This window comes from Poecilia reticulata, linkage group LG5 (assembly GCF_000633615.1).
Source record: "Poecilia reticulata strain Guanapo linkage group LG5, Guppy_female_1.0+MT, whole genome shotgun sequence".
In the NCBI taxonomy this organism is placed as follows: domain Eukaryota; kingdom Metazoa; phylum Chordata; class Actinopteri; order Cyprinodontiformes; family Poeciliidae; genus Poecilia; species Poecilia reticulata.
The window spans coordinates 24,432,226-24,455,811 of NC_024335.1; the positions used below are offsets into that span (position 1 = coordinate 24,432,226).

The 23,586-nt window shown below is 40.9% G+C and overlaps 2 protein-coding genes across 2 annotated transcripts; one reads left to right on the plus strand and one right to left on the minus strand.

The window, feature by feature from the left end:
• Positions 1 to 4,165: 4,165 nt before the first annotated feature.
• On the minus strand, positions 4,166 to 17,006 carry eefsec (eukaryotic elongation factor, selenocysteine-tRNA-specific). Its single transcript, XM_008409888.2, has 7 exons — positions 15,991 to 17,006; positions 14,606 to 14,813; positions 14,393 to 14,489; positions 12,836 to 13,000; positions 11,289 to 11,912; positions 6,430 to 6,586; positions 4,166 to 4,938 (listed from the first exon to the last, which is right to left on the minus strand). The coding sequence occupies exons 1-7, from the start codon at positions 16,292 to 16,294 to the stop codon at positions 4,760 to 4,762; spliced, it is 1,734 nt and encodes a 577-aa protein (XP_008408110.1). The 5' UTR covers positions 16,295 to 17,006; the 3' UTR covers positions 4,166 to 4,759.
• On the plus strand, positions 17,004 to 23,409 carry ruvbl1 (RuvB-like AAA ATPase 1). The gene is made up of 11 exons (XM_008409886.2): positions 17,004 to 17,144; positions 18,119 to 18,205; positions 18,323 to 18,455; positions 19,138 to 19,289; positions 19,560 to 19,649; positions 21,057 to 21,206; positions 21,288 to 21,351; positions 21,424 to 21,622; positions 21,709 to 21,811; positions 21,894 to 21,985; positions 22,919 to 23,409. Exons 1-11 carry the CDS (start codon positions 17,004 to 17,006, stop codon positions 23,076 to 23,078), a joined length of 1,371 nt encoding a protein of 456 aa, XP_008408108.1. The 3' UTR covers positions 23,079 to 23,409.
• Positions 23,410 to 23,586: the final 177 nt, after the last annotated feature.

The following is a 23,586-nucleotide window of genomic DNA, read 5'->3' on the forward strand; positions in this document are numbered from 1 at the left end:
AACAACCAGGCGATGATGGGAGAACAATGGGCGTCTTAAAAGCTATTTTTCCATTATGGCGTAGAGGAGCTTGCATGTTAAATCTGTTTTGTCGGCAGATCGGCTAATGGGCCTCTTCGATGTGCTGAGGAAATAATAGGAAATTTGCGTTTATGGGTGCAGAAAAAAATTACTTATCAGCGTAGTAGAAAAATGTGCAGCAAAAAAAATCTGAGAAGTTGCATTGAAAGCCAAATAAAAAATCTCTAGAAACAGGCTAATTCAACTGATAAACTGCTTCTTGTTTTTGGATTTCCTGTGCTAAAAAAAACACGAATCGAATATTTTAATTCTCTCAGCAGCGTTCATTAAGCTCTGCAGAGGCCTGCTAATGAGCCAGTCATTTGATTTGGGATGGGAGCTCTCAAGGACTGGACCTGGGCACCCCTGAATTAGAGAATCCCATCTGATACAAAATATGAAAGTTTGATTTAATGATCAAACACTGTGAGAGAAAAAAGTTATCTATCATCTTAAGCAGTGTGTGTAAATATCTGGTTTCAGTAGGCCTAAAATGATGAGAAATTAGAAAGGACGATGACCACATTTCACAAAAACAATCCCAAAAATGAATTCATGAGCTTCCATGTGAACTAAATTATGACTCTAAATTTTTATTATGTAAAGAATTCGAATCACTTCAACACTGATTTTATTAAATCTACACTACTCAGCAGAATCTTTTTGTGGGGGGATTTTATGAAACATTCACTTTTGTTTGAATCTTTAAAAAAAATGTTTGAGCCCAAGAGACCAATTCTGTATTTATTCAGATGTATTTATGGGCAATAAATACCTTAATTTGCAGCAGTGGGTGTCACACGGAGGCTCAGTCATGAGTGTGATTTATGACGACACACAGAAAGAACAAAACACCTTGACAGACATTTGCAGCAGATGGGAGGCTTGGAGATAAGCTGCACCGGAAATGGAAAAAGGCGCCTGAATGGGCTGCAGGGGTATTAATTAAACAATGTCCATTTTAATCATAGCTAATTATATTTGCCTGAAAGTGTTGAGAGCATTCAGGGGGGCTTGGGGTGATTCTATCTGTCTTTGCTCATTAGTGCGATCCGGCTTGTCAGATGGAAAAGCTTGGTTTATGTCATCAAAAATCTGCTGTAAATGATCTGTCTTTAAAAAAAAAAAAAGAAAAAAAAGACTTGAGCTGGATTGTATAGAAAAAGAAAGGTGCTGCTCACATAAAACAACTTCAGTTATTTTGTCAAAATACACATGTTGAAGGTAAAAGAGCACATTAGCAGTCTGACCGCATCCCCACTGGTTAATTTAGTGATTAATGTTGCCTCCATTTATCACCGAAATAGCTGCTAATTAGTCTTTTCCAGCTCTCCTGCCTCAAACTGTTCTTCCTCTGCAGTCTGCCCTGTCAACAACCCAGCCACCTCCACTCTCTGTTTCTTTATAAATATCTGTTATCTGTGCTCATCAGAGACCGGTTTCCATTTATAAACATTCAGGAGCTCAGACGGTGACCCTTGACTCCTGGCTGACCTGGACGTCAACAGCAGAAAGGACGGGGTTGCTGAGGGGGGAAACATCTCGGCTGTGTCTTATCTCTGGAAAGAGGAGGCGGGGTGGGAGGGGGGTGTCGAAGAGGAGGCGAGTTTAATAGGAAGCCATAGAGGAGAATAGGGAGTGCAGGGTCATTCATAAAGGTTAACATGAGATGATTATCATGTAAAACGTGGATGCAGTCTCAGTCTCACTTTCAGTCTCCAGTGACCACAGCAAGATAACAAAAGTGGCATATTTTATTTGTGCAGTCAAACACAACAGGAGGAACATGCAATCATGGGAAGAAGTTAGGACTCAGTTCAGTTTTCTCATAATGACCAATCTCAATTTCTTTCTCTGAAAAGACCACTGGACTAAACTCCATTGAAAACCTTCTGGTTATTACACAAAGTGTTGATTTCTGAACTCTTCCTGAGTTAAAACATTAGTTTTGTTGGTTCTAAATGAATATGAACTTCTTTTCTTTGCATTATTTGAGGTCTGAAAGCACTGCATGTTTTTTTGTTATTTTGACCATTTCTCATTTTCTGCAAATAAATATTACCTTTTTGTCTGGAAGTTCGGAGACATGTCGTCAGTAGTTCATATAATAAAAGGGACAATGTTCATTTTACTCAAACATTTACCTACAAAAAGTAAAATCAGATAAACTGATCATTTTAACTGGTCTATAAAGTTTTTCCAGAGCTGTGTATACACACATAAGTCACTGATATTAGACTGAACAAAAACCTATTAGTATATAAATGTCTCCTAAAAAACTTCAGAGGAACACCATACTTTGTTTTAAATATCCAACTAAAACTGAATATTTCAAATACAAATCAAAAATACCTTATTGATTTTAACAAGAAATTAAATAATTAACTAACAATAGAAACAAGAGCATTTATATATTTTTTTAATAAAGGTTGAGGTCCATGACAGCCTGCTTTCACTTTTCCAAAACCAGTTTGAAGAAACTGGAGCTAGTCCTTCTTCAATGACAGGCAGACCCTCAGCATGATGCTCCCTCTACCAAGCTTGAGAAACAGCACAATATTCATAAGTTTCAAAGCCTCACCTTGATTCTTAACCATAATCTGAAATTGACTGTATTGACTCAGTAGCTACAATCATGAATGTCTCACCAGAACATATTTGGCCGGTCATGAATAAATGTTTGTAGACTGCAACCCGAGCCCACCTGAACAGTTTTAATCGTACTGACGGTAATTAATACTGTGAACGGCAGAGGGAGAAAGGATGTTTCCTATTAAACCAGAACGGATTGAGAACGAAAGAAGAGCTGCAACAAGAAAGAGAATGTGAAAAGACAAGGAGTAAAGAGCTACTGATTCTTCTTTCCTCCTGCGTCTGGTTTGCTGGAAGAGGAATGAGTGGAGATAAGCCTAAAAGGACTGTCACTCAGAGGAACAATTCTTCCAGTGTCCTCCTCTTCCTCCTGGGACTCCTCCCTCCGCCTTTCCTCAGATTCCTGCTGCGATAGAGCTGCTGCTCGCAGCGACGGTTTGCTGACATCACAGCGGCGGCGTCCAACCCGCAAATTCACAAGTGTGAACAAAAATACTCAGAAAGCGAGTAAAATCTTCCCCACGCACTGAAGCGTTTAATACGGAGGGAAACTGTTTGTTTGGATAGTTCTGCAAATGCATCTCAGCAAACACGGAGAGTTTTCACTATGAAGTCAAATAACATTAACTGACTGATGTGCTGCCAGAAGATTGCTATTATAAAGGCGATAGGTGTTGAGAAAATGTTTAAACAAAGTTGGAAATGCTTCACTGGAGCTTCAGCAAGATTCACCTCACTTCAGGATCCACATGGAAACCCAGACATCGTCCCTCTGCGTCTCATTCTGTAGAAACTCGGAGCGATCCGATAGGCTAATCTCAGAGTAGGCCTACCAGCCAGTTACATTTACTCAGCTGCAATTACTTCCTTATTACAATAACTATTTGGAAAAATACATACTTTCAGCAGTATTTTTACTATGTTGTGCTTTGTTCTTGAGTAATTTTACCATGTAGTACTGCTACTCTTATTTGAATAACATTTCTGGATACTTTATCCACTGTGAGTAACTTTACTGAGTAAAAAGAAGCTTATTCATAGCAGTTTAATGTTTTGTATTGAAATAAATTGATTTGGAAAAATGTTTCTTTTGCCTGTTTCTGTTATATCACTTATATGAATTATTTTCACTTTGGTCATATTTCGGCTTATGTCAGATTATGTAATTTTCAATCAAATAAAATAAAACAAAAAAATGATATAATGTATATATATATATATATATATATATTCCATCAACTACTCAGTACTAGCTTTTTAAAAAAATACTTTTTTACTCATGAGTAATTTCTTGAACAGGTACTTTATAACTTTTACATGAATAAAAATATGTTGGAGTAGTGCTACTTTTAGTTAAGTACAATTTACAGTTACTCTACCAACCTCTGGCTGCAAATATAAAGTTTATCTGGATTTAATGTCAAATAGGAAAGTAAAAAATAATGTTTATACAAGTTCTATGTAAATTATTTGTGTTCCAGAAATCATTGAAAAGACAGAGGTCACAGTGTCATCGTTTTTGAAATTTTACTTTTATTTAAATTTTTTTTTTACTTCCTTAACAGAAAAAAAAATCAGACCAGTCATCTGACATTTGAATTAATGAGGAAATAAAAAAAGAAAGAAACCAAGACAAAGACAAATTAGAGATAAAGCAGGAGCCAGTGAATAGCGAAGCTGGAACGTTGCATTATCGCTGCTGCTAAGACGCACAGGAAGTAAACACAAAGACCAACCTGAGCTCTGCATTTCTGCTGCTGATTATTTTAATCAATCAAGATAGAGCAATTATTATTTTTCATATATCTATAAGTAAAACTCAGTAAACATCAGCAGATTTGGATCATTAAATGAAAGTCGTGTATTGGGGTTAAAAAAAAAAAAAAGAAGAGCAGCTTTCCCCTCTTGTGGTGGAGCAAACAGGATTAGGCCGAGCTCCTTAGAGACAGATAAAACAATCACTGTTTCACATGCGTTCAACATTCCTCAATCATCGCATTTCTGCAGACTGTCTCCATCTTCCAGAAAAAACAACAACAAAACGGCTCTAAAACCTCTGAAGCTGCTTTCATGGCCTGTTTCTAAGAATCAGAGGAGCGTGCAGGGGTCAGGACTGAACCATCTTCTTATGGGGATCAAACACGTATCTCTTGAAGTGCAGGTGAATGCTAACAGGCTGGGACTCCGTTTTGGGCTCCTCTTCGCTTGCCGGCCCGCCTTTGCCGCCGCTTTTCCCCTTCTTCTTGGAGGAAGACAACAGCTGCTTGGTCTCAGGGCGAAGACCCTCTGAGAAACACATCAACAGCAGACAGGTCAAGAGGAGACGAGGATAATGTAAATCTAAACGGATAAACCGCCTTTATGTGTCGCGTTTTTTACTTTTCTCCTGTGCAAAACCTTCCTCAGCTTAACCTGATGCATGATGTGGATCTTTCCCTTGTTGCAGTGTGCAGCAGGCCTTTCAGTATGATCTAAAAAGCAGTCTCCCTCACCATCAAACTCATGCAAAAGCAACCTCCTCCTCCCTGTATCTGCCCTCATGTTTGTTTTCCTGCATGTTTCAGGCCTGGAACCAACTGCGGCGTGTGCTTTCCCTTCTCTGCACAGCAGGTAAGAAATGTTCTGGGTTCACTGCTTTTCATGCAGGCTGTCTGACCCCGTGTACATCGGCGCCAGCATTCTTCTTGTTATCATCATGCCAAGGTGAGGGCTGTTATGGTTGCAGCGCAGCCAGAATGCTCCGGCTGTTATCTAGGATCAGCCGAATACGTCGGCTTTGTGCTGGAAAACACGCTCATGCACCTCCTGCGACAAATCGTTTAAGGTAAACGGGCCGAGTTTGTGGTAAGCTTTTCAAGTCAGCTGCATGTATTTACGTTTTCTCACCACGGTAAATGTTGTGAATAGGTAAGTGATTTTTTTCTTCTTTTTTTTTCTTTATCATCTATATCCTCACACTCCGGTTTGGTATCGTTCACACTACCAACCTGCAAGGGCAGGCAGACAAAAATTAGCCTGAACAGCTGAATTCAAGATAAACACATATGAAAAACAGTGGAAACATGACCCAGTCCACTTCTAGAGTAATAAAACGAAACCATTACTTTGCAGGTTTGGAAGTAAGGTTGGTGTGAGGAGCTGAAGTCAGCAACAGGAAGCATTTCGGAGTCAGATTAAAGTAAACACGTTTAAAATCAGCTCCTTACTCGTCTGAAAAACGACACATTATAAATTCAACAGAAAGCGAAGGCGACTGGCAGGAAGCACAGTCCTGCACAGATACATCTTAACCCAAACTGACAGCCTCATGGAGACGCCGCTGAATGTCCACATTATGCTCCCGCCTGAGCATACTGCGCGCGTCGGTAAATCTGAGACGTTTGAGGATGCAGGAACAAGGCGGCGAGGAGGATGTCGGCCTGGTTCTGTTTCTAAAATGTTTTTGTTTTCTCTTCCCTCCCGGTGCGGAGTCGTTCGTGGGTTTTGAGCAACAGAAGGTAAAATAAACACTGATCAGACTTCCCCCGGAACACAGGCCATCCCCAGAGGAATTCTGGGAATGTGGCTCGGGATGTCGGGCTTGCCGCTCTTACCACATCCTGAAGACCGTCTGCTGAGCCCCAAAACACTGAATGTGGACTGAATGTGGACTGAATGTGGACTGAATGTGGACGTCAGCAACAAGGGAGGCTCAGCTGACAACAAACTAAGCGTCACTCTTTAAAACACCAATCAGTGACACCAAATTTACAAGCAGATGTCGAACCGGATCCTCACCTTGAACACGGATCTTGAACTTCCCGCTCTGTCCGAAGCCGCCCTCGATAACGCCACTCTCCCCTGTTGACAGAGTGACCTTTAACCCCACAAAGAGCTGGAGGTTGGTCTCCTTTTTGAACAGGCTGCGGCCGATCACGGAGTAATCATCGGTCACCTGAGACAGGAAAACAAATGAGCTCATATCAGGAAAAACGTCTCAACGAAAGCAAGGAGATTTTGTGGCTCTGGAGCTGCAAGTGGCTCTTTGGACCTTCAGCAGTAGCTCTTAATAAATTAGCTAATAAAGTGCAGGACCAAAATTTTTTTTAAAAACAAATAAATGTAGATTACAGATGTTTTTCATTACATTTGAAACTGAGTGCTTTTTTTTTGTTTACATAATTTTCTCAAAAAATAAACATCCTATAGAATAAAATTGATCAATTCTCTTTTTGTAAATGCTTCATGTCTTCCTTTGTTTTAAAACCTAAAAATAGAAAAATGTGGTGTTTCCTTAAAACTGACCACAGATTTCTTGCAGAAGACATTTTATACATTTACAAATTATTTTCACAAAAGTAATGCAACATCTTTGGTTCTAAAGTTTAGTTGGACTGAGGGCAAAAATGGCTTTTTGGTTGGTAAAGGCTGCAGATCCATGTTAGACCAACACAAAGCAGTGCATCAGTGCGAAGTGAAATTAAAATGCGAGTTCATCAATGTATCTTTTACACATTTCCAATTGCATTTCCAGCTTTACTTTGACTATGCCATTCTACTGCATGCACATGTGTTGATCTAATCTATTCCATAGTAGCAGTGGCTAGTCGCCTCTTTCTTCACACTCCATTCCCGCTTCAAAAACATCAAAAGCAAACAAAAAAAACATTCCCATAACTTAATGTTGCCATCTCACTGTCACAATGATGTGTTCAAGGCAGTGTTCATTTTTTGTCACAAATATTAAATTTAACGTTCACTAAAAAACGTCTGAGGCCTTCAGCTGGATTTATGCCTAGATTAAATTACACACAGATAACGTCTGAAGGCAAATTGGACGCACTGGATTTTATTTGGAGTATCCAAATATAGGGGGTTAATACAAAAATATGCCACATATTTCAGACTTTTATTTGTTAAAAACTTCATTTCTTTTTAAATTTTGCACTAATCTGTGTTCATCTATCAGCTAAAATCTCAATAAAATACATTGATGTTTTTGGTTGTTAAGTGACAAAATGTGGCAAAAGTCCAGAATTACAGCTGCTTTTAGAAAGTACTGTTCAACATGTAACAAATGTTGCGTGAATTTTGCTTCAAATAAGTAAAGACGTGTTCCTATAACATGTATGATTGAGGAAGAAGAGCCATCAGGCCACATTCTTCGAGGTTCGCCTGCCGTGCCGGGTTATCTCTGACTTTCTTCACCAAAGTTAAGCATATTTTATGGCATATTTCTATTTCTTCTTATCACCCATCCCTAAGTGGATCTAACCCTGTCACTAATCTGATAACTGCAGGGCACCGCTCTGTCTCTGCGCCACCAACGCTTCCTCGCTCTTCTGCCTGACCCTGATTCATTCCTGAACATTTGACCCTCAAGCATGACGGATCTGCTGATACAAAGAAAAACAGCGTACAGTTGTTTTTCATGTCTGATGCGCCGTCTGATTTGTGACATCTCAACAATGACAGTAATGTGCTCTTTTTAAGAAAGGGAATTCTTTGGTCCTGAGGCACGGCCGGGTCACTCCGCGAGACGGTACGAGCGACGGACGCGACGTCACATGGCCGCCGTCTGACCCCTCGCGCTGTCCTGAGCGTACGAGCGGAGCTGTCAACAGCCCGAGGTGCTCAAGCAGAAAACAAGTTCTTACAATTGAACCTTGAACTCCTGGCGACCCTGCTCGAGGGCCTACAAGGAGAAACTGAACCGTAACACACAGCGCGATGAAAGTCGTCACCAGCGGCGTGAGCTTGTAGGAACACCGTTCAGGTTTAGGGACATAATCTAACAGCAAACACGCAGGAATGATAACAACGGTGTGCAGACAGGGAGAGAAAGATGCTCAGACAAATGCGGAACGTGTGGACGCTCCTGCGCCGCTCAGGTGTGACCAAACAGCGCCAGCCTCCGATAGCTAGACAGCACCGGAGCGACTGGCGTCAGGCGGCCACCCACGCATGCTTCTGTCGCAGCACATGCTAAGGCATGCGTACCACCCAGGCCTCAAACGCGGCTCATCGCGGCCACGTATGTGCGATCGTTTGTGTGTACGTGTGTGTTTGTGAATATACAATGGGGGCCTGTGTCTAGGAGGCACGCTCCGGCGGCACCGGCAACAAGAAACATCCGAAGAACGAGAGCAAGAAGAAGGAGTTCAAGGTGATGGCGAGGGAGGGCGGCAACTAGCGCTGAAATGATTTATCGTGATTAATCGATTATTAAAATAGTCGTCAGCTAATTTAGTAATGATTAAATGTTAACTTCAGTATAGAAACTGAGATAAAAAGGCCATTTGTTGAAAGAACAAGATAATTAGAGCGGTAATTAGGCCAAAACTGGACAAAAATGTCAAAAACATTTTGCACTTAAGAGTAAAAAAACCCACTTTTTGTCTGTAAATATGTTTTACCAAGAACTCCTCAAGTGGCATAGTTTATCTTCAACAGGAACAAATTCTGTAAAAGAAAAAAAAAAAAAAAAGCTCTCCTATTTAGGACCTCCTCAAGAACTGGACCAAAGAACCCCTGACATCAGATCCTATTAATTTTGTGTTCAAGAACAAGAGAAGCAAGGTGGAAATCAAAAAGCTTTCGTTACATAGTTTGTCCTTCAATGAGAAATTCATAGAGCTACATTGAAATAAATATAAATATCAGGATTTTAAACACTTTGATTCTGACAGAGAACATTATTTCCTTGACTTTGTCAAACAACCGATCCATCACTGGGTTTTCCCCCAGCATATTGTAAGCCTGGCGGGCCACCAGGCTTTATTTGACCCCCCACCAGGCTAAGCATTGTTATTTTAATGCAACACTAACAGTGACAGCAAAGAGGGGCTTTGAGCTAGCAGACAATTATCTATTTAAAAAATGATAATGGCATTTGATTCTACATACAAAACATACAGAAATGCTAGTTGTATATATTAAACTGCTATATTTTCTTTGCTGCTGATGTTTTATTTCCAAAATTTCCTGTTAATTTTTAACACAAAAATGCTGTGGGGTGAACTTCCCTAGCACCCCTACAGTAATAAGACAAAACAAGCAACAAAAAAAGCCCCAAAATAGTAGCTGCACCTCTCTTATTTAGCATCTTTTGCTATACAATTATTACTGAGTTAATTTTAAAAAATCATCAACAGTTTAACTCAACACATCTTTTGCTACAAATGATCGAGTGTGCACTGAAGGAAAGCTGAATTATCTCATGTCAGGCAATACAATGTTTTTCTTTCTTTTTATAAAATGAATTATTTGTATCTTTCAATGTATTTTATAAAATAAGCTTAAGTGGTTGAATGAAAATACTCCAAAATATGGCCATTTTTTAACTGATTAATCATAAGAACATTGGTAGAATAGTCAATTACTAAATAATTGTTAGTTGTAGCCCTACAAGAGATCGTTGACTTCCAGGAGGTCCTGACCTGAGCACACAGTCATCAGCATCAGAGACTGGATCACATGAAGTTCCTTTGAGATCTCTGAAGAACTCCCCTGGGAGTCTAAAACAGGCCCAGCGGAGGATAGTGAGGGGACCTGGAGTGCAATTACAATACTTTGGGGGAAAAAAATTTAAATCAACACTCAGTGAACCTTTCCGCATTTTGTTTTGTCACAACCATAAAGCGAGTTAACATTGTGAAATATTTTTCATAATTTTATATTACAAATAAAAATCTGAAAAGTGTGGTGTGCATTTGTGTGGTGTGGTGTGCTGTTTCAGTCCCTAAGCCGAAACAGCTTTCAACACGGTTACAGTAGCAAGTATCTTGGCGTTGCACATCTGGATACTGACATGTTTGTCCATTCTTTATTGAAAATTAGCTGAAGCTCATCCAGACTGGATGGAGAGTCTCTGAACTATATTCCAGTCTTGTTAAAGATTCTCAGTTAGTTTCAGGTGTAGGTCTTCCTAACACATCAAAATGCTTTAATGCAAACCAGTCTACTGTAGCTCTGTATGCAGTCCAGCTGAAAATCTGCCTTCTCCATCATAACAAATATTTTCGATTTTGTGTTTTTGCAAGTGCAGTTAACCAGCCAGATATGTTTTCATTCAGAGCACTCATGCAAGCTCTGTGAAATATAATCACCGACCAAACACTCAATGCAAGGAGTCAGATGTTGCACACATGACAACTGCATTTCAGTATAATGGTTTGCTCCAATTTATTTTCTTGGTTAAATTACACATAGGTGGACTCCAATTCTTAATGGTAGACTTTATAGACAATTTGTTGCGCCAGATTTTATTTAGGGGTATCAGAGTAAAAACAGGGTTTCATACAAATGAAAGCCACACTTTCAAGGTTTTATTTGAAATACTCACCTATTTTTCTTACACTTCACAAAAATATACTCTGATTTGTGCTAGCCTGTGAAACAAACACGCATGTCTTTGGTTGCAATGTGACAATATGTTAAAGTGTTCTTGGGTTGTTAATTCTTGGGTTATTAATGCTTTTAGAAGGGACTGTTTTCATCTGTTTTGAATTGTATCTTTTTTGTGCTTCATCTACACAATCAATTTTGAAACAAATCCCCTGGTGAACCAGTAGAAACACTCTCAACTTGTTAATTGGAATAATAAATAAAATTGATTTGACTTAAAATAAATAGCTAACTGCTGGACGACCACTCACCCTCTCCACCTGTCCCTCCTTGTGTTTGGTCTTGAAGATGCGTAGCTGAGGAAGAGAAGTCTCAGCATAGCTTTTGTCTTCAAACCTGTGCAGCAAGCGGCCTTGGAAGGCCAGCCGACACGCGTTGGCGTGGATATCCGTGTCCAGCTTGGAGCCGATCACCAGGCAGAGTGCTGGACACGTGACGGGACGCTCAAGCTCCAGTAAAGCCCACTGTTCTGGGTCGGGCCCTGAAGCCGCTTCTTTCTGTCCGCTAACGTACTCGTCCTGGTAGGAATACTCCCTGTCAAAGGTGAAGGGTGTTTCCAGTGAGGACGGCTCCGACGAAGTTGGTTCGGTGTCGGCAGGGGGTAAGCCAAAGAAGGTCACCTTCGCCATGACCGTCTCGTGACCCACCGTGATGTGGAACTTGGCCCGGGTGGCAAGGGAACCCTTAAAGTACCCGATCTTCCTGGTGGAGATGATGGCTGCGTAGAGGGTGCGCAGGGAACCCGGAGTGCACACCAAGCCGCGCTCCAGCAGTTTAGGGTCGAACTGTGTCACGCACACACCCACGCGGTCCCCCTGCATGGCCCCCGACACCGGCTTCCGAAACATCTGCACCGACTTTATTTTCTTGGTCACCTGATGTCAGAGAGCACATAGACACAATAAATAACACGCCTAAAAACACATTTCCACAGAAAAATACACAATACACAATACTTAACATGAACCCGGTCGCAGATTAAACAGCAGCAGATGAGGAAAAGCTTTAAACTTCAGAAACACATTTGTAAAAACGTTTTACTCTCAAATATCTCAATAAGATGTTGGGAAACTGGTAAATTAACAAGCAAAAACTCGAGGGGTGGTTTTTTTTCCCTTGAAAGTGACACTGTTGTCAAAATATTCCGCTTCGAAAAATAAATATGTACAATAAAGCTAATGATTAAAAAGTCTGACAATGAACAAAATCAAGATTAAAATATAAATCTCCATTTTGTTCATAAGTGCATCAGTTGTGGTATTTAAGAATCCAAGAATGCGCAAATCAAATGACCTCCTTTGATGCAACAATTATTAAGCTTAATCTAAAAACTGGGTTTGACAAATAAAAACTAGGTTTTGTTGTGCTTCCTCAAAGGTGCACAAATAAGAATTTGGAAGATCTGTTTGGATGGTAACTCAATAAAATGTAAGACCAAAACATGAACAGCTTCACAGATATTATTGTTTTTTTTAACAGTAAATAAAGAAACGCAAACGTTCATCAGCCAGATTGATGAACGTTTGCGTTAATGTCAATTAAGCTATCTGCTGCCACCAAGAGGTGAACATAATAACTGCAGGCAGCAGTTTTGCATGTGGTCTTGATTAAACACAGGATCTGTAGTCAGAAAAGCACCAATTCCCCTCATATTTCCCTCACATTAAACAGCCACATCCTCTGAACAGACACCTATTCACTCCACTTCTGAATCTCTGCCGTTTCCACGCATCCATTTCCACCGTTGGGGAATGTCACCTGTGCGTAAATCTCAGACACCTCGGTGTTAAGAGCAAACCTTTAGCACTGGGATTTCCACTGTGTCGTTAATGGCCAGTGATCCCTGCAGGATGGTCCCAGTCATGACCGTTCCCTGACCGCGGATGGAGAAGCAGTGATCCACAGCCATAAGAAGGTCACCTTCAGCGTCCCTCTTGGGGAGGTACGTCTGTTTCTTCAAAAGCTGGGAGAGAAAGGTTAAATGTTTAAGTAATGTTGGTGCTTTGATCATTTTTCTGTCCACCAGCAAACAGGTCATAAGGTGGTAATCTGCACCAATGCACAGACATGTTAATGTCACATTTTGGAACTGTTTAAAAATGTGTTAGCCACCTTTGGTGTGAATCAAAGAGGCCATTGTAAATCAGGGTTTATTGTGACTTATAATTAGCATATTTTTCAGTGGAATAAGACACGTAAATGTCACAATTAAAGTCAAAAAAGTCTCTGCAATTATTTATTTTGGTCTCATTTTATTACATCATAATACATGGCGCTTCACAAGGGATGTCCGGCCTTCTTAAGGACACTATCGAATAAATTATCCTAAATCTCCCAAATATGATCAACCAGACTGAAACCTGGTGACTACTTATATGATTATACAATACATTAAACATTTTCCTATTTGTCTCTATAAACTTTAGGAAAACAATCAATCAGTTTTATATGAACAGCCAGCTGACTGGCAGTTCGTAGCAACAGGTGGAGGCAGCTGGGACTTACTAATCTTTGCCATAACTTTATAGCACCTAGATACTTCCTAACACTAGTTCACATAAACTCAGAACAACTTTAGTGCTGCTTAGTGAGGTCTTAATAACAAGTGTGCTGCAGCTTTTAGAGTTGATTTGATTCAGGTGTGTCAACATCTTTTAGGCCAGGATACCGGCTCTCAAGGACTGGAACAAAGAACTTCTGACATCAGATCCTATTAATTTTGTGTTCAAGAACAAGAGAAGCAAGGTGGAAATCAAAAAGCTTTTGTTACATAGTTTGTCCTTCAATGAGAAATTCATAGAGCTACATTTAAATAAATATAAATATCAGGATTTTAAACACTTTGATTCTGACAGAGAACATTATTTCCTTGACTTTGTCAAACAACTGATCCATCACTGGGTTTCCCCCCAGCATATTGTAAGCCTGGCGGGCCACCAGGCTTTACTTGACCCCCCCACCAGGCTAAGCATTGTTATTTTAATGCAACACTAACAGTGGCAGCAAAGAGGGGCTTTGAGCTAGCAGACAATTATCTATTTAAAAAAAGATAATGGCATTTGATTCTACATACAAAACATACAGAAATGCTAGTTTTATATAGTGGACTGCTATATTTTCTTTGCTGCTGATGCTTTATTTCCAAAATTTCCTGTTAATTTTTAACACAAAAATGCTGTGGGGCAATTGGTGGACTTCACCAACCTTAGCTGGTTTTCTCAAGGGAAACCTGCATCTGCTTTAATAAGACAAAAACAAGCAAAAAAGCCCCAAAATAGTAGCTGCACCCTTGAATTAATGAGAACTCATACATAGCCTTTAGCAACACCAGCATCAATTAGCTTCCAAACTTTACCTCAATTAGCTCTGGCACTCCCTGTGGCTCCTCTGGTTCAGGGGCCTCTGGGCCTCCAGGCTTCGCTGCCACAGCAATCACCGGACATTCCTTGAATCTGTCCACCGGAAAACAGCAACCCTTAAATTATTTCATGATGTGGTGTTGAGGCACTCAGCCTCAACTTCAATTCTACATTTACACAGATGTGTAATTTTATAAACCAATACTGACCTGGTGCTCTCCAGTGTTTTGTGTAGCCTTTTGGTCATTTTCTCAATGGCACTTTGCCTCTTGTTAGGCGGCAGCAGGTCAATCTTGTTCAGGACGACGACCATCCGGGGGCAGGTCAGTTCTCCTATCAGCAGACACTCTGCAGTCTGAGTCTGCACGCCTTTCACCACGTCCACCACCAGCATCATCAGGTCGATGATTTGCGCACCTGGGAGATGAAGACATCGGAGGAACACTGAGCTGAAACAGAACGACTCCATCCTTCCCTTTCCCGCAAAAGAGAAGCTGAGGACATTACAAGCAGGAAGTTGAATACTGCTACAAAAATGGAGCAAGACATGCAAAAATTACTGGAAAACAGGACACGAAATGAAAGGAGGGGTATTTCAAGGCAAATAAAGAGCTATAAGATTGAAACTAAAACTACAGTTGTCTTGTTCTGACTTTAATGGATTTTATCGTTCTTCTTGGCTCTGACAACCCACAAACTACACTCGTATCTGCAGAGTGGGTCTCACAGTTGCAATTTACAGCAATCTGTCTTGAGAAGAAGTAGAGCTGTTGATCATACACAAACATGGAGAGAAACTTCATACAGTCCCTAATGTGACCTTCCTGATGCATTTCAGTTGCCACTTCGACTGTCGCCACTCATTCAACAATCCCAGTCAGCGTCCATCCATCCATCCATTTTCTTTACACCCTTGTCCCTTGGTGTGGTCGGGAGGGTTGCTGGTGCCCATCATAACGTTCCGGGCGAGAGGCGGGGTACATACTGGACAGGTCGCCTGGGCAACACAGACACAGACAGGACAAACAACCATGCGCACACACATTCACACCTAGGGACAATTTGGAGAGGCCAATTAACCTGACAGTCATGTTTTTGGACTGTGGGAGGAAACTGGAGTACCCGGAGAAAACCGGGAGAACATGCAAACTCCATGCAGAAAGACCGGGGCCGGGAATCGAACCCAGAACCTTTTTGCTGCAAGGCAACAGCTCTACCAACTGTGCAGCCCCCCAGTCAGCGTGAGTCTTTCAATTTTGTTTATTTGAAGAGAGACAGCGCCCCCTGCTGGATGAATTAATCTAAATTCAGCTGTGGTCACTAATACTGCAGTTTTGCAAATGCACAGCACAGTTTTGGAAAAGTTTTGGAGCACAGTTTTGGAAATGCTCTGATCTCAGTCGTTAAGCCATCACAGTTTGTGGCACTTGTAAAACTCGCTCAAATCTTACCAATTTTTCTAATCAAGAGATTAAAACATAAAAATGCAATGCCTTTAATAAGACAGCTTAAATTTACATGTGCTCAAACAAAAACGCCAATAAGTTTCTATGGTCTAGTATAAATTTATTGCACCTATAAGGTTAAAGCTCACCTCCAATGATGGTCCGAATGAGAGAGGCGTGACCCGGACAGTCCACCAGGGTGAACTGGAGGCCGTCATATTGCTGCTGCCCCCCGCTGTCACGCAGGTGATCTGGACAATCCACGGTGAAAGAGGAGAAGCCCAGGTCCAGCGTGATGCCCCTTTCACGGGACTGCGGGTTCTTGTCGAAGGCGGCCGTGGAGGCTGTGCTGCTCAGCGCTCTGGCCAGCGAGGTCTTCCCACTGTCTACATGGCCGAGCACCCCGACATTAAAGTTCAGAGTTTTAGCCCGACTATCTGGTGACTCTGTCATTTTCTCCACGGTCTGGAGATGGTGTTAGCTAACATGCGCGTTTTCCTTCACTCTGAATCGGACCCTGAACTCACCACGCCGCGTTACTTTCCGCACCAATCCTTCCGTCGGCAATGTTTGTTGATAATATAGTATATTTACAATAAAAACATTTTAATGCAACTGGCTACAAACAACTTTTCTACTGAAAGAACCGTCTTCCCAGATAGCAGCGAACTTCACCCTCGGAAAACAAGCTAAACCGGAACCTCTTTTGCAAGTAAACAAAATAAAATAAAAGTATAAAATCAATCATTCTCAAACAGTGACACTTGAATTTGATCGAAATATGAATGTCAGTTGAAATATTCATATGATTGTACCCACGCACAGTGAGACATATAATTAATTTGTAACGAGTTTCTTGTTTCACTACGACAAATCGAATGAAACACACAGGAAAAGACTAGTTGATCTCAGCCAATTACATTTTCACATGTTGTCACAGAATCCAATCATATTTCAAATTTGCCACAGTAGGCGGGAACTTAAAGGGGACGCACTTCCGCTCACTTTCCCTAGTAACCCACATGGAAACCGAGTTCCCTGTGTTTTGAGTTTCGGCGCCGACTGCGGCGGTTTAAAATAATCAAACGGGAAACCAGGTATATATTGGTCTTAAGGAAAACTAGCGACTTCTACATTGCACATAAACACAAATAACACAGCCATGAAGATAGAGGAGGTAAAAAGTACCACAAAAACCCAAAGGATCGCCTCACACAGTCACGTTAAGGGACTGGGGCTAGACGAGGCCGGAAATGCTAAACAAACAGCATGTGGACTGGTCGGGCAGGAGACTGCAAGAGAGGTAATATTTATGTTTCACTACATTGTTATTATTCATCTGTGCATAAAAGGCATTAATTCATATTCGTTTTGCAAGTCATATTTAGCTAAACGCAGGTCGTTCAGTAGACAATATGCTAAAGCTGTTAGCACCGCTAGGTCGCTATTTATTTCTAAGTTCTAAAGTTGGGATCGATTTAATCGTTTTATGGAATACAGTTGAATAATTATGACAAATCCTTGTTTGTATAAAATTTACATTAGGATGTAGTATAAATATTATACTTAATTCAATTTTCTATGACAACTGGAGAGGTTGATAACAGTCAGAAAATTATTACTATTATACATCAATTAGATGTATAATAGTAATATTGTACATTATACACTCTTCATGATACACTCCTTATGATTACATAAAGAGTCCCAGTGTTAACATTGCATGAAGCCAAACATTCACTCTGTTTTGGTTTCAAGACGTGTCGACGTGGTTTTTAATGTTTGTGTTTCAGGTTTTGTATTTAGAAAATCTAAAAATGGTTAGGGACATGCATGAAATTATTATTGTAATTTCTTCACATTTTGTTGGATTCATTAAAGCTGTTGTCTATGTCAAAGACCCTTCAGCACAATTTTTAGTCAATTTTTACCCAGGATCGTGTTTTTTTTTGTCCTTAATAAAGAAAAATCAGAACTGACAAAGTAAGACACAAGAAATGGGAATGAGTATTGACCCAGTAAAGTCTCATTAATTCTTGACCAAAGACAACAAATCATATATTTTTTGCTTTATTTTCTTTTCTTTTTTTTCTTGCCTTATTTCCATTTGATGACAGCAACACATTAGGAATTTGTGGCTTGTGTCTCCAGTGTTTGTGTTGCACCTCTTAAATCAACCCCTTCTCCAATGTGGTCGTATTTGTTTTTATAAATATTTAGCTATTTTGTGTATGTATACACTTAATTTTTATACACATAATTTTTCAATTTCCTCAGGCCTGTGGAATCATTGTTGAGATGATCCGCTCAAAAAAGATGGCAGGAAGAGCAGTTTTGTTGGCAGGACCTCCAGGAACAGGAAAGGTTTGTGCACCGTTTTTCCAATGTGCTGAGATACGAGTACACGCTCATTAAACCGGGACTTTTTACTCGAATAATGAATATTATTCTGGCCTCTCATTTCTGCGTTTCAACCTTCAGACTGCCCTCGCTTTAGCTATGGCACAGGAGTTGGGAAACAAGGTTCCTTTCTGTCCCATGGTTGGCAGTGAAGTGTACTCATCTGAAATTAAAAAAACAGAAGTACTTATGGAGAACTTCAGGAGAGCAATTGGTAAGTATGATATATACCATACCATTCCATGTCACCTTTATTTTTAAAAGCATTTCCTAGACACACATACGCAGGAATAAGTATTTATTTATAAGTTCAACATATGCTACTTATACACTAGTAGTGTAGAACAGGGATGCTTTTATTCAACAAACATAGAGCCAGAGTTTGTGTGTAAAGAGTTTTTCTTACAACTTCACTTCCATTGAAACTGGATGTCCTGATTAAAATATAGGAAGGGTTTGGCTGACCGATAATGTTACCTCTCCACTGAGAAGGAAACAGAGACAGAGCTGGTAAACATCGCATTGGCTTCACCTCTAGAAGGGATTTTGCAGAAACCCGGGGGCTGGGGGGGGTTCATCTCGTTTGTCGTCACCCCATCAGTAGCAACTCTGCAACACAGTCCCTGCCTCCAGCACAGCTGTCTGACCCTCAACATGGAGGACCGGGCACCTGTGTGCTGCTTATGCTCAGATCCACAGCCTCTGTGAAAGAGGTGTGATCATGTTACACTGATGCTCTGGCATTTGCCCGGCACGCACACGTTCTTTCCTGTAATAAAAGGCATTATTCAGCAGTCTGAAAGATGTGGCGGCTTAGCTGAGATGGGAATATAAAGACCTGATTGAATCCTCATTATGAACCGCGCACGCGTGTGTGTGTGTGTGTGTATGTTCAGGTCTGCGCATCAAAGAAACAAAGGAGGTGTATGAAGGGGAGGTGACAGAGCTGACCCCGTGTGAGACGGAGAATCCTATGGGTGGCTACGGAAAAACCATCAGCCACGTCATCATCGGTCTGAAGACGGCCAAAGGCACCAAGCAGCTCAAGGTCAGATTTTTTTTTTTACTTTATTTGTTCTTCCTCGACCGTTGCCATTAAATAATCTCTGGAAGCAAAGTGTCTAACAAACACCATTACGAACAGATAAGTGAAATTAGAAGTTTTTGGAATTGTTTAAAGTATTTGCCTTCTCTTGAGTTTTATTTTGTATGAATCAGATTAATGTTCTAAGGAGCAATTTTGCTCATTTTAAAGTATAGTTTGTGCAACACGAATGGCCTAGTGTTGACCTAAAAAGTGCTTTTACGCTTTCTCTAGTTGGATCCCAGCATTTATGAGAGTCTCCAGAAAGAGCGCGTGGAAGTGGGAGACGTTATCTACATCGAAGCTAACAGTGGTGCTGTCAAGGTAAACTTTCATTCATTTTGTGAAACGGGAACCATTTTGCTTCTTCAAAACTGAAATAGTGTGAATTTGAGTCCTGACTCCACTGGCTGCGGTTAAAAAGCACACTCTGTCTTCCTCTCTTGAACGATTTTTTTTATGAATAAACAATGTCTTCTTCTGTTCATGCCTGTTAAAGAAAAAAAAAGAGCCAAGAGCTAATTTTGTTAAAAAAAAAAAAAATAAAAAGCACTCTGTTTCAGTTAGTGCAGTCTTGGCTGATTATTGTTTTACCAGTTTGCAATCGTGTCTTTTCATCTTCTAAGCTGGGAGCCATTTTCAGTCCCCAGGGGTCCCACAACTTTTACATGTTTCCCTTGTTCAACAAAACCTGAATCAAATGGCTGAATCACCTCCTCAGTATGTAGTCCAGTTCTCCAGAGTCCTGCTAATTTCCTCAGGTGTGTTGAAGCTGCAACTCATCTAAAAGTTGCAGATCACCGACCCTCGAGTTCTGAAAAAAAGGAAGAAAAACAGCACTGAAAACTCCTGATCTAAGCACTGAATATATAATGTAATTAGGGTGCACTTAAATACAGTAGTTATTTAAGTGTTATAAAAGAGGATTTAGTCTGACATGTCCCACTGTAAGAAAAAAAAAGGGATTTGGAATGAAAAATCAGATTTTATTTTTAAGCTCTAAAAGGTTTCATGCTGAAGTATTTCTTTAATGCAGATTCAGGAGTTTTTACTGTTTGCAAATAGATGTTCGCTCTGTGGTTATTAAAACTGGTAGAATCCAATATCGGGATTCTGTCTCGCATTGCGTGCTGTTACTCCAGATGCTTTCACCATTTCCAGCCGTATGAAGCACATTTGTCAACAAGAAAATAATAATAAGAAAAAAACGCTTCGAATTAAACACGGATTGTATTTATGTCGCAAAAAGAATAAATTCTTCCTGAGATCAAAGTCGAGTCTTTTTTTTTTTTTTTCCTGCCTCTTGTCCTCTTCGCTCCTTCATGGTGGCATTCTGCTTTCATCTCTCTCCGCCCTGCATGCAGCTCTCATTCCTGCAGCCCTTCATTCTCCGTCTATCTTTCCATCTCTCAGCGCAGCGGAGATTGTGGCCTGCGCTGACAGGCTGTGATGACGTTTCTTTTAATCGCTGCAGGTGGGCGGGGGGCTAAGAGGTGGGGGGGAAGGGGTCGGTGCCGGCTGTAGTCGAGCGGCAAAGGAAGAGGACTGGGTGGCACATTTGTTACTGTTGACAGCAGCCTCATGCTCTGTTTGATCCCTTAGCCAAAGGCCTTCTCTCTGCAATGGGCTGGCAGCCGCATCGCACACCTGCCCTCGTTCCCCCTGCTCTGCTCCTGCATTTGGACGAGACTTTCTTGCTTAATAGAGTTGTGTGTCGTGATGTCTCTGCAGAGGCAAGGCCGCTGCGACACCTTTGCAACGGAGTTCGACCTTGAGGCCGAGGAGTACGTCCCACTTCCCAAAGGCGACGTCCACAAGAAGAAGGAGATAGTCCAAGACGTCACACTGCACGACCTAGATGTTGCGAATGCCCGGCCGCAGGTGCATAAGCCTTCAAATGTGATGTATATATATTCGTTTCGAGAACAATTGCGTAACTAAGCTCAAATTGTCTCCTCCCAGGGAGGTCAGGACATTCTCTCTATGATGGGACAGCTGATGAAGCCCAAAAAGACAGAAATCACAGGTACAACACGAAACCCTCTGACTACCAGGACCTAATCGTCCCAAGCTGACCACTGTTCTTTTCCCGCCTCAGATAAGCTTCGAGCCGAGATCAACAAGGTGGTGAACCGCTACATAGACCAAGGCGTGGCCGAGCTCGTCCCCGGCGTCCTGTTTGTGGACGAGGTGCACATGCTGGACATCGAGTGCTTCACTTACCTCCATCGAGCTCTGGAGAGCAGCATCGCCCCGATCGTTGTGTTCGCCTCCAACAGAGGGAAATGTCTGATCAGGTGAGAACCGGGTGTGTTTTTTTTAACCGGGAAAAAAAAAAAAGTTTCCGTTGAAACAATCGAAACAACGTGACGTCGTTCTTCAGGGGGACAGAGGACATCAGCTCTCCACACGGCATCCCTCTGGATCTGCTGGACAGGGTGATGATAATCCGCACCATGCTGTACACGCCGCAGGAGATGAAGCAGGTGAGTCTGCTGGGAGCAGCGTCAATGCTAGCTGCTTAGCATTGACGCTGCTCCGTGTGGCTAACAAGGCTGCGGTTTGCAGATCGTCAAGATTCGCGCTCAGACCGAGGGGATCAGCATCAGCGAGGAGGCCCTCACACACCTGGCAGAGATCGGCACCAAAACAACCCTCAGGTAATATTTTCCCTCTGAAGGTTTGAGTCACTTGATGATTTTTTGTTTGTTTGTTTTATTTAAAGACCTAACTATCGGGTTCCTAGACAAACTGGGAAAGTTTGCAGTTTTAGGCTTTTCTGTTAAAAAGAAATCACGATGTGTAATGCAGTATGAGAGACACTGATTCCAGACTTCACTCTCCGTCCTTCCATTCGTCCGTTCACCCATGTAGGCCTGTCTCAATAACCGGGCAATAAATTTTTCCAAATAATCTTTGCAATAAAAAATATTGTTTTTTTGAAGTCGATTTCAAGATATATATTCATAATGGCTTAATAATGCAAGTTCACCCTTTCGAAGACCAAGAAACTTACATTTTAGTGAACAACACTTAACACGGCAACTAGAAACGATAAATAAAATGGAAATAAAACCACACACAATAGAAACCATTAACAAAAAAGGAATATGTCTCTTCATTTCAAAAAATATTTATCACAATGGAAATTATCGACCTCGTTTTAATTTATCATGTGATTAATTGCTTATTGCAATAAGCAATCCATCCTGGTGAACTTTTTTTTATTAATACTTCAGTTATGAATTAGAACTGTGGAAATTTGAGTCTGAAAGTTTTGACATAAAAAAAATGTGCATGAATCCTGTGATTTGTGCAGAATAATAATTTACCTCCAAATCAAAAGGTTCGGTAGAGGTGGAGGAGTCGTGTGGAGGTAAAGTGAGTTTCTCACAGTGGCTCTGAATCATGCTGGCTTCCCCACTACAAATATATTTGTTTTATCTGGTTCCAAAAATGAAAATTATGATTATTTGATAGCTAAAGTATTAGTTAAAATCTATTAAATAGCAAAAACAAAAAAGTAAAACAACTTATTTTAACAATAACCATAGATGTCTGCGTCGCCGCTCATATTTCTTGTTTCCTCTCAGGTACGCTGTGCAGCTGCTGACCCCAGCCAGCCTGCTGGGCCGCGTCCAGGGAAAAGAGAACGTGGAGAGGGAGCAGGTGGAGGAGATTAACGAATTGTTCTACGACGCCAAATCGTCGGCCAAAATCCTTCAAGATCAGCAGCACAAGTTCATGAAATGAAAACCCACAGGAAGACGCTCCACTTCCTCCTCCCTCGTTCTGTCCTTCGTCTTTTGCGTTCCCAGCTTTGCATCGTCGCATTTCTGCCTCCCAGCCTTTTACTGTAGTAGTTCTGTTCTGATGGATTTGTAGTTTTAATATTTCTGTTGGAATTTTTGAAATGAAAGAGAAAACTCACAATTGCTGACTATTTCCATTTCTATCCGTTGTAATAGATGTTTACTGCATAAACAGTCTTGTGTGTTTCATACAGTACTGCATAAGTTGCATTGGTATTTATTACATCAGTGTAAAATCGTTAGAAAATAAATTTCAATTTTTTAAAACATTAGTTTGATTTAGCAGTTGATACAGAAAATTTGTCCATCAAATACTAAAATCATAAAGTGTCTGGCTCGGTAAACTGTGAACTAATATATATATGCACTAAAATGTAATAGATCAAACTCGGTGTGGCACTGTGCTTCCTTTTATTGGCATCCCTGGTAAATATGTGCAAAAAAAAAAC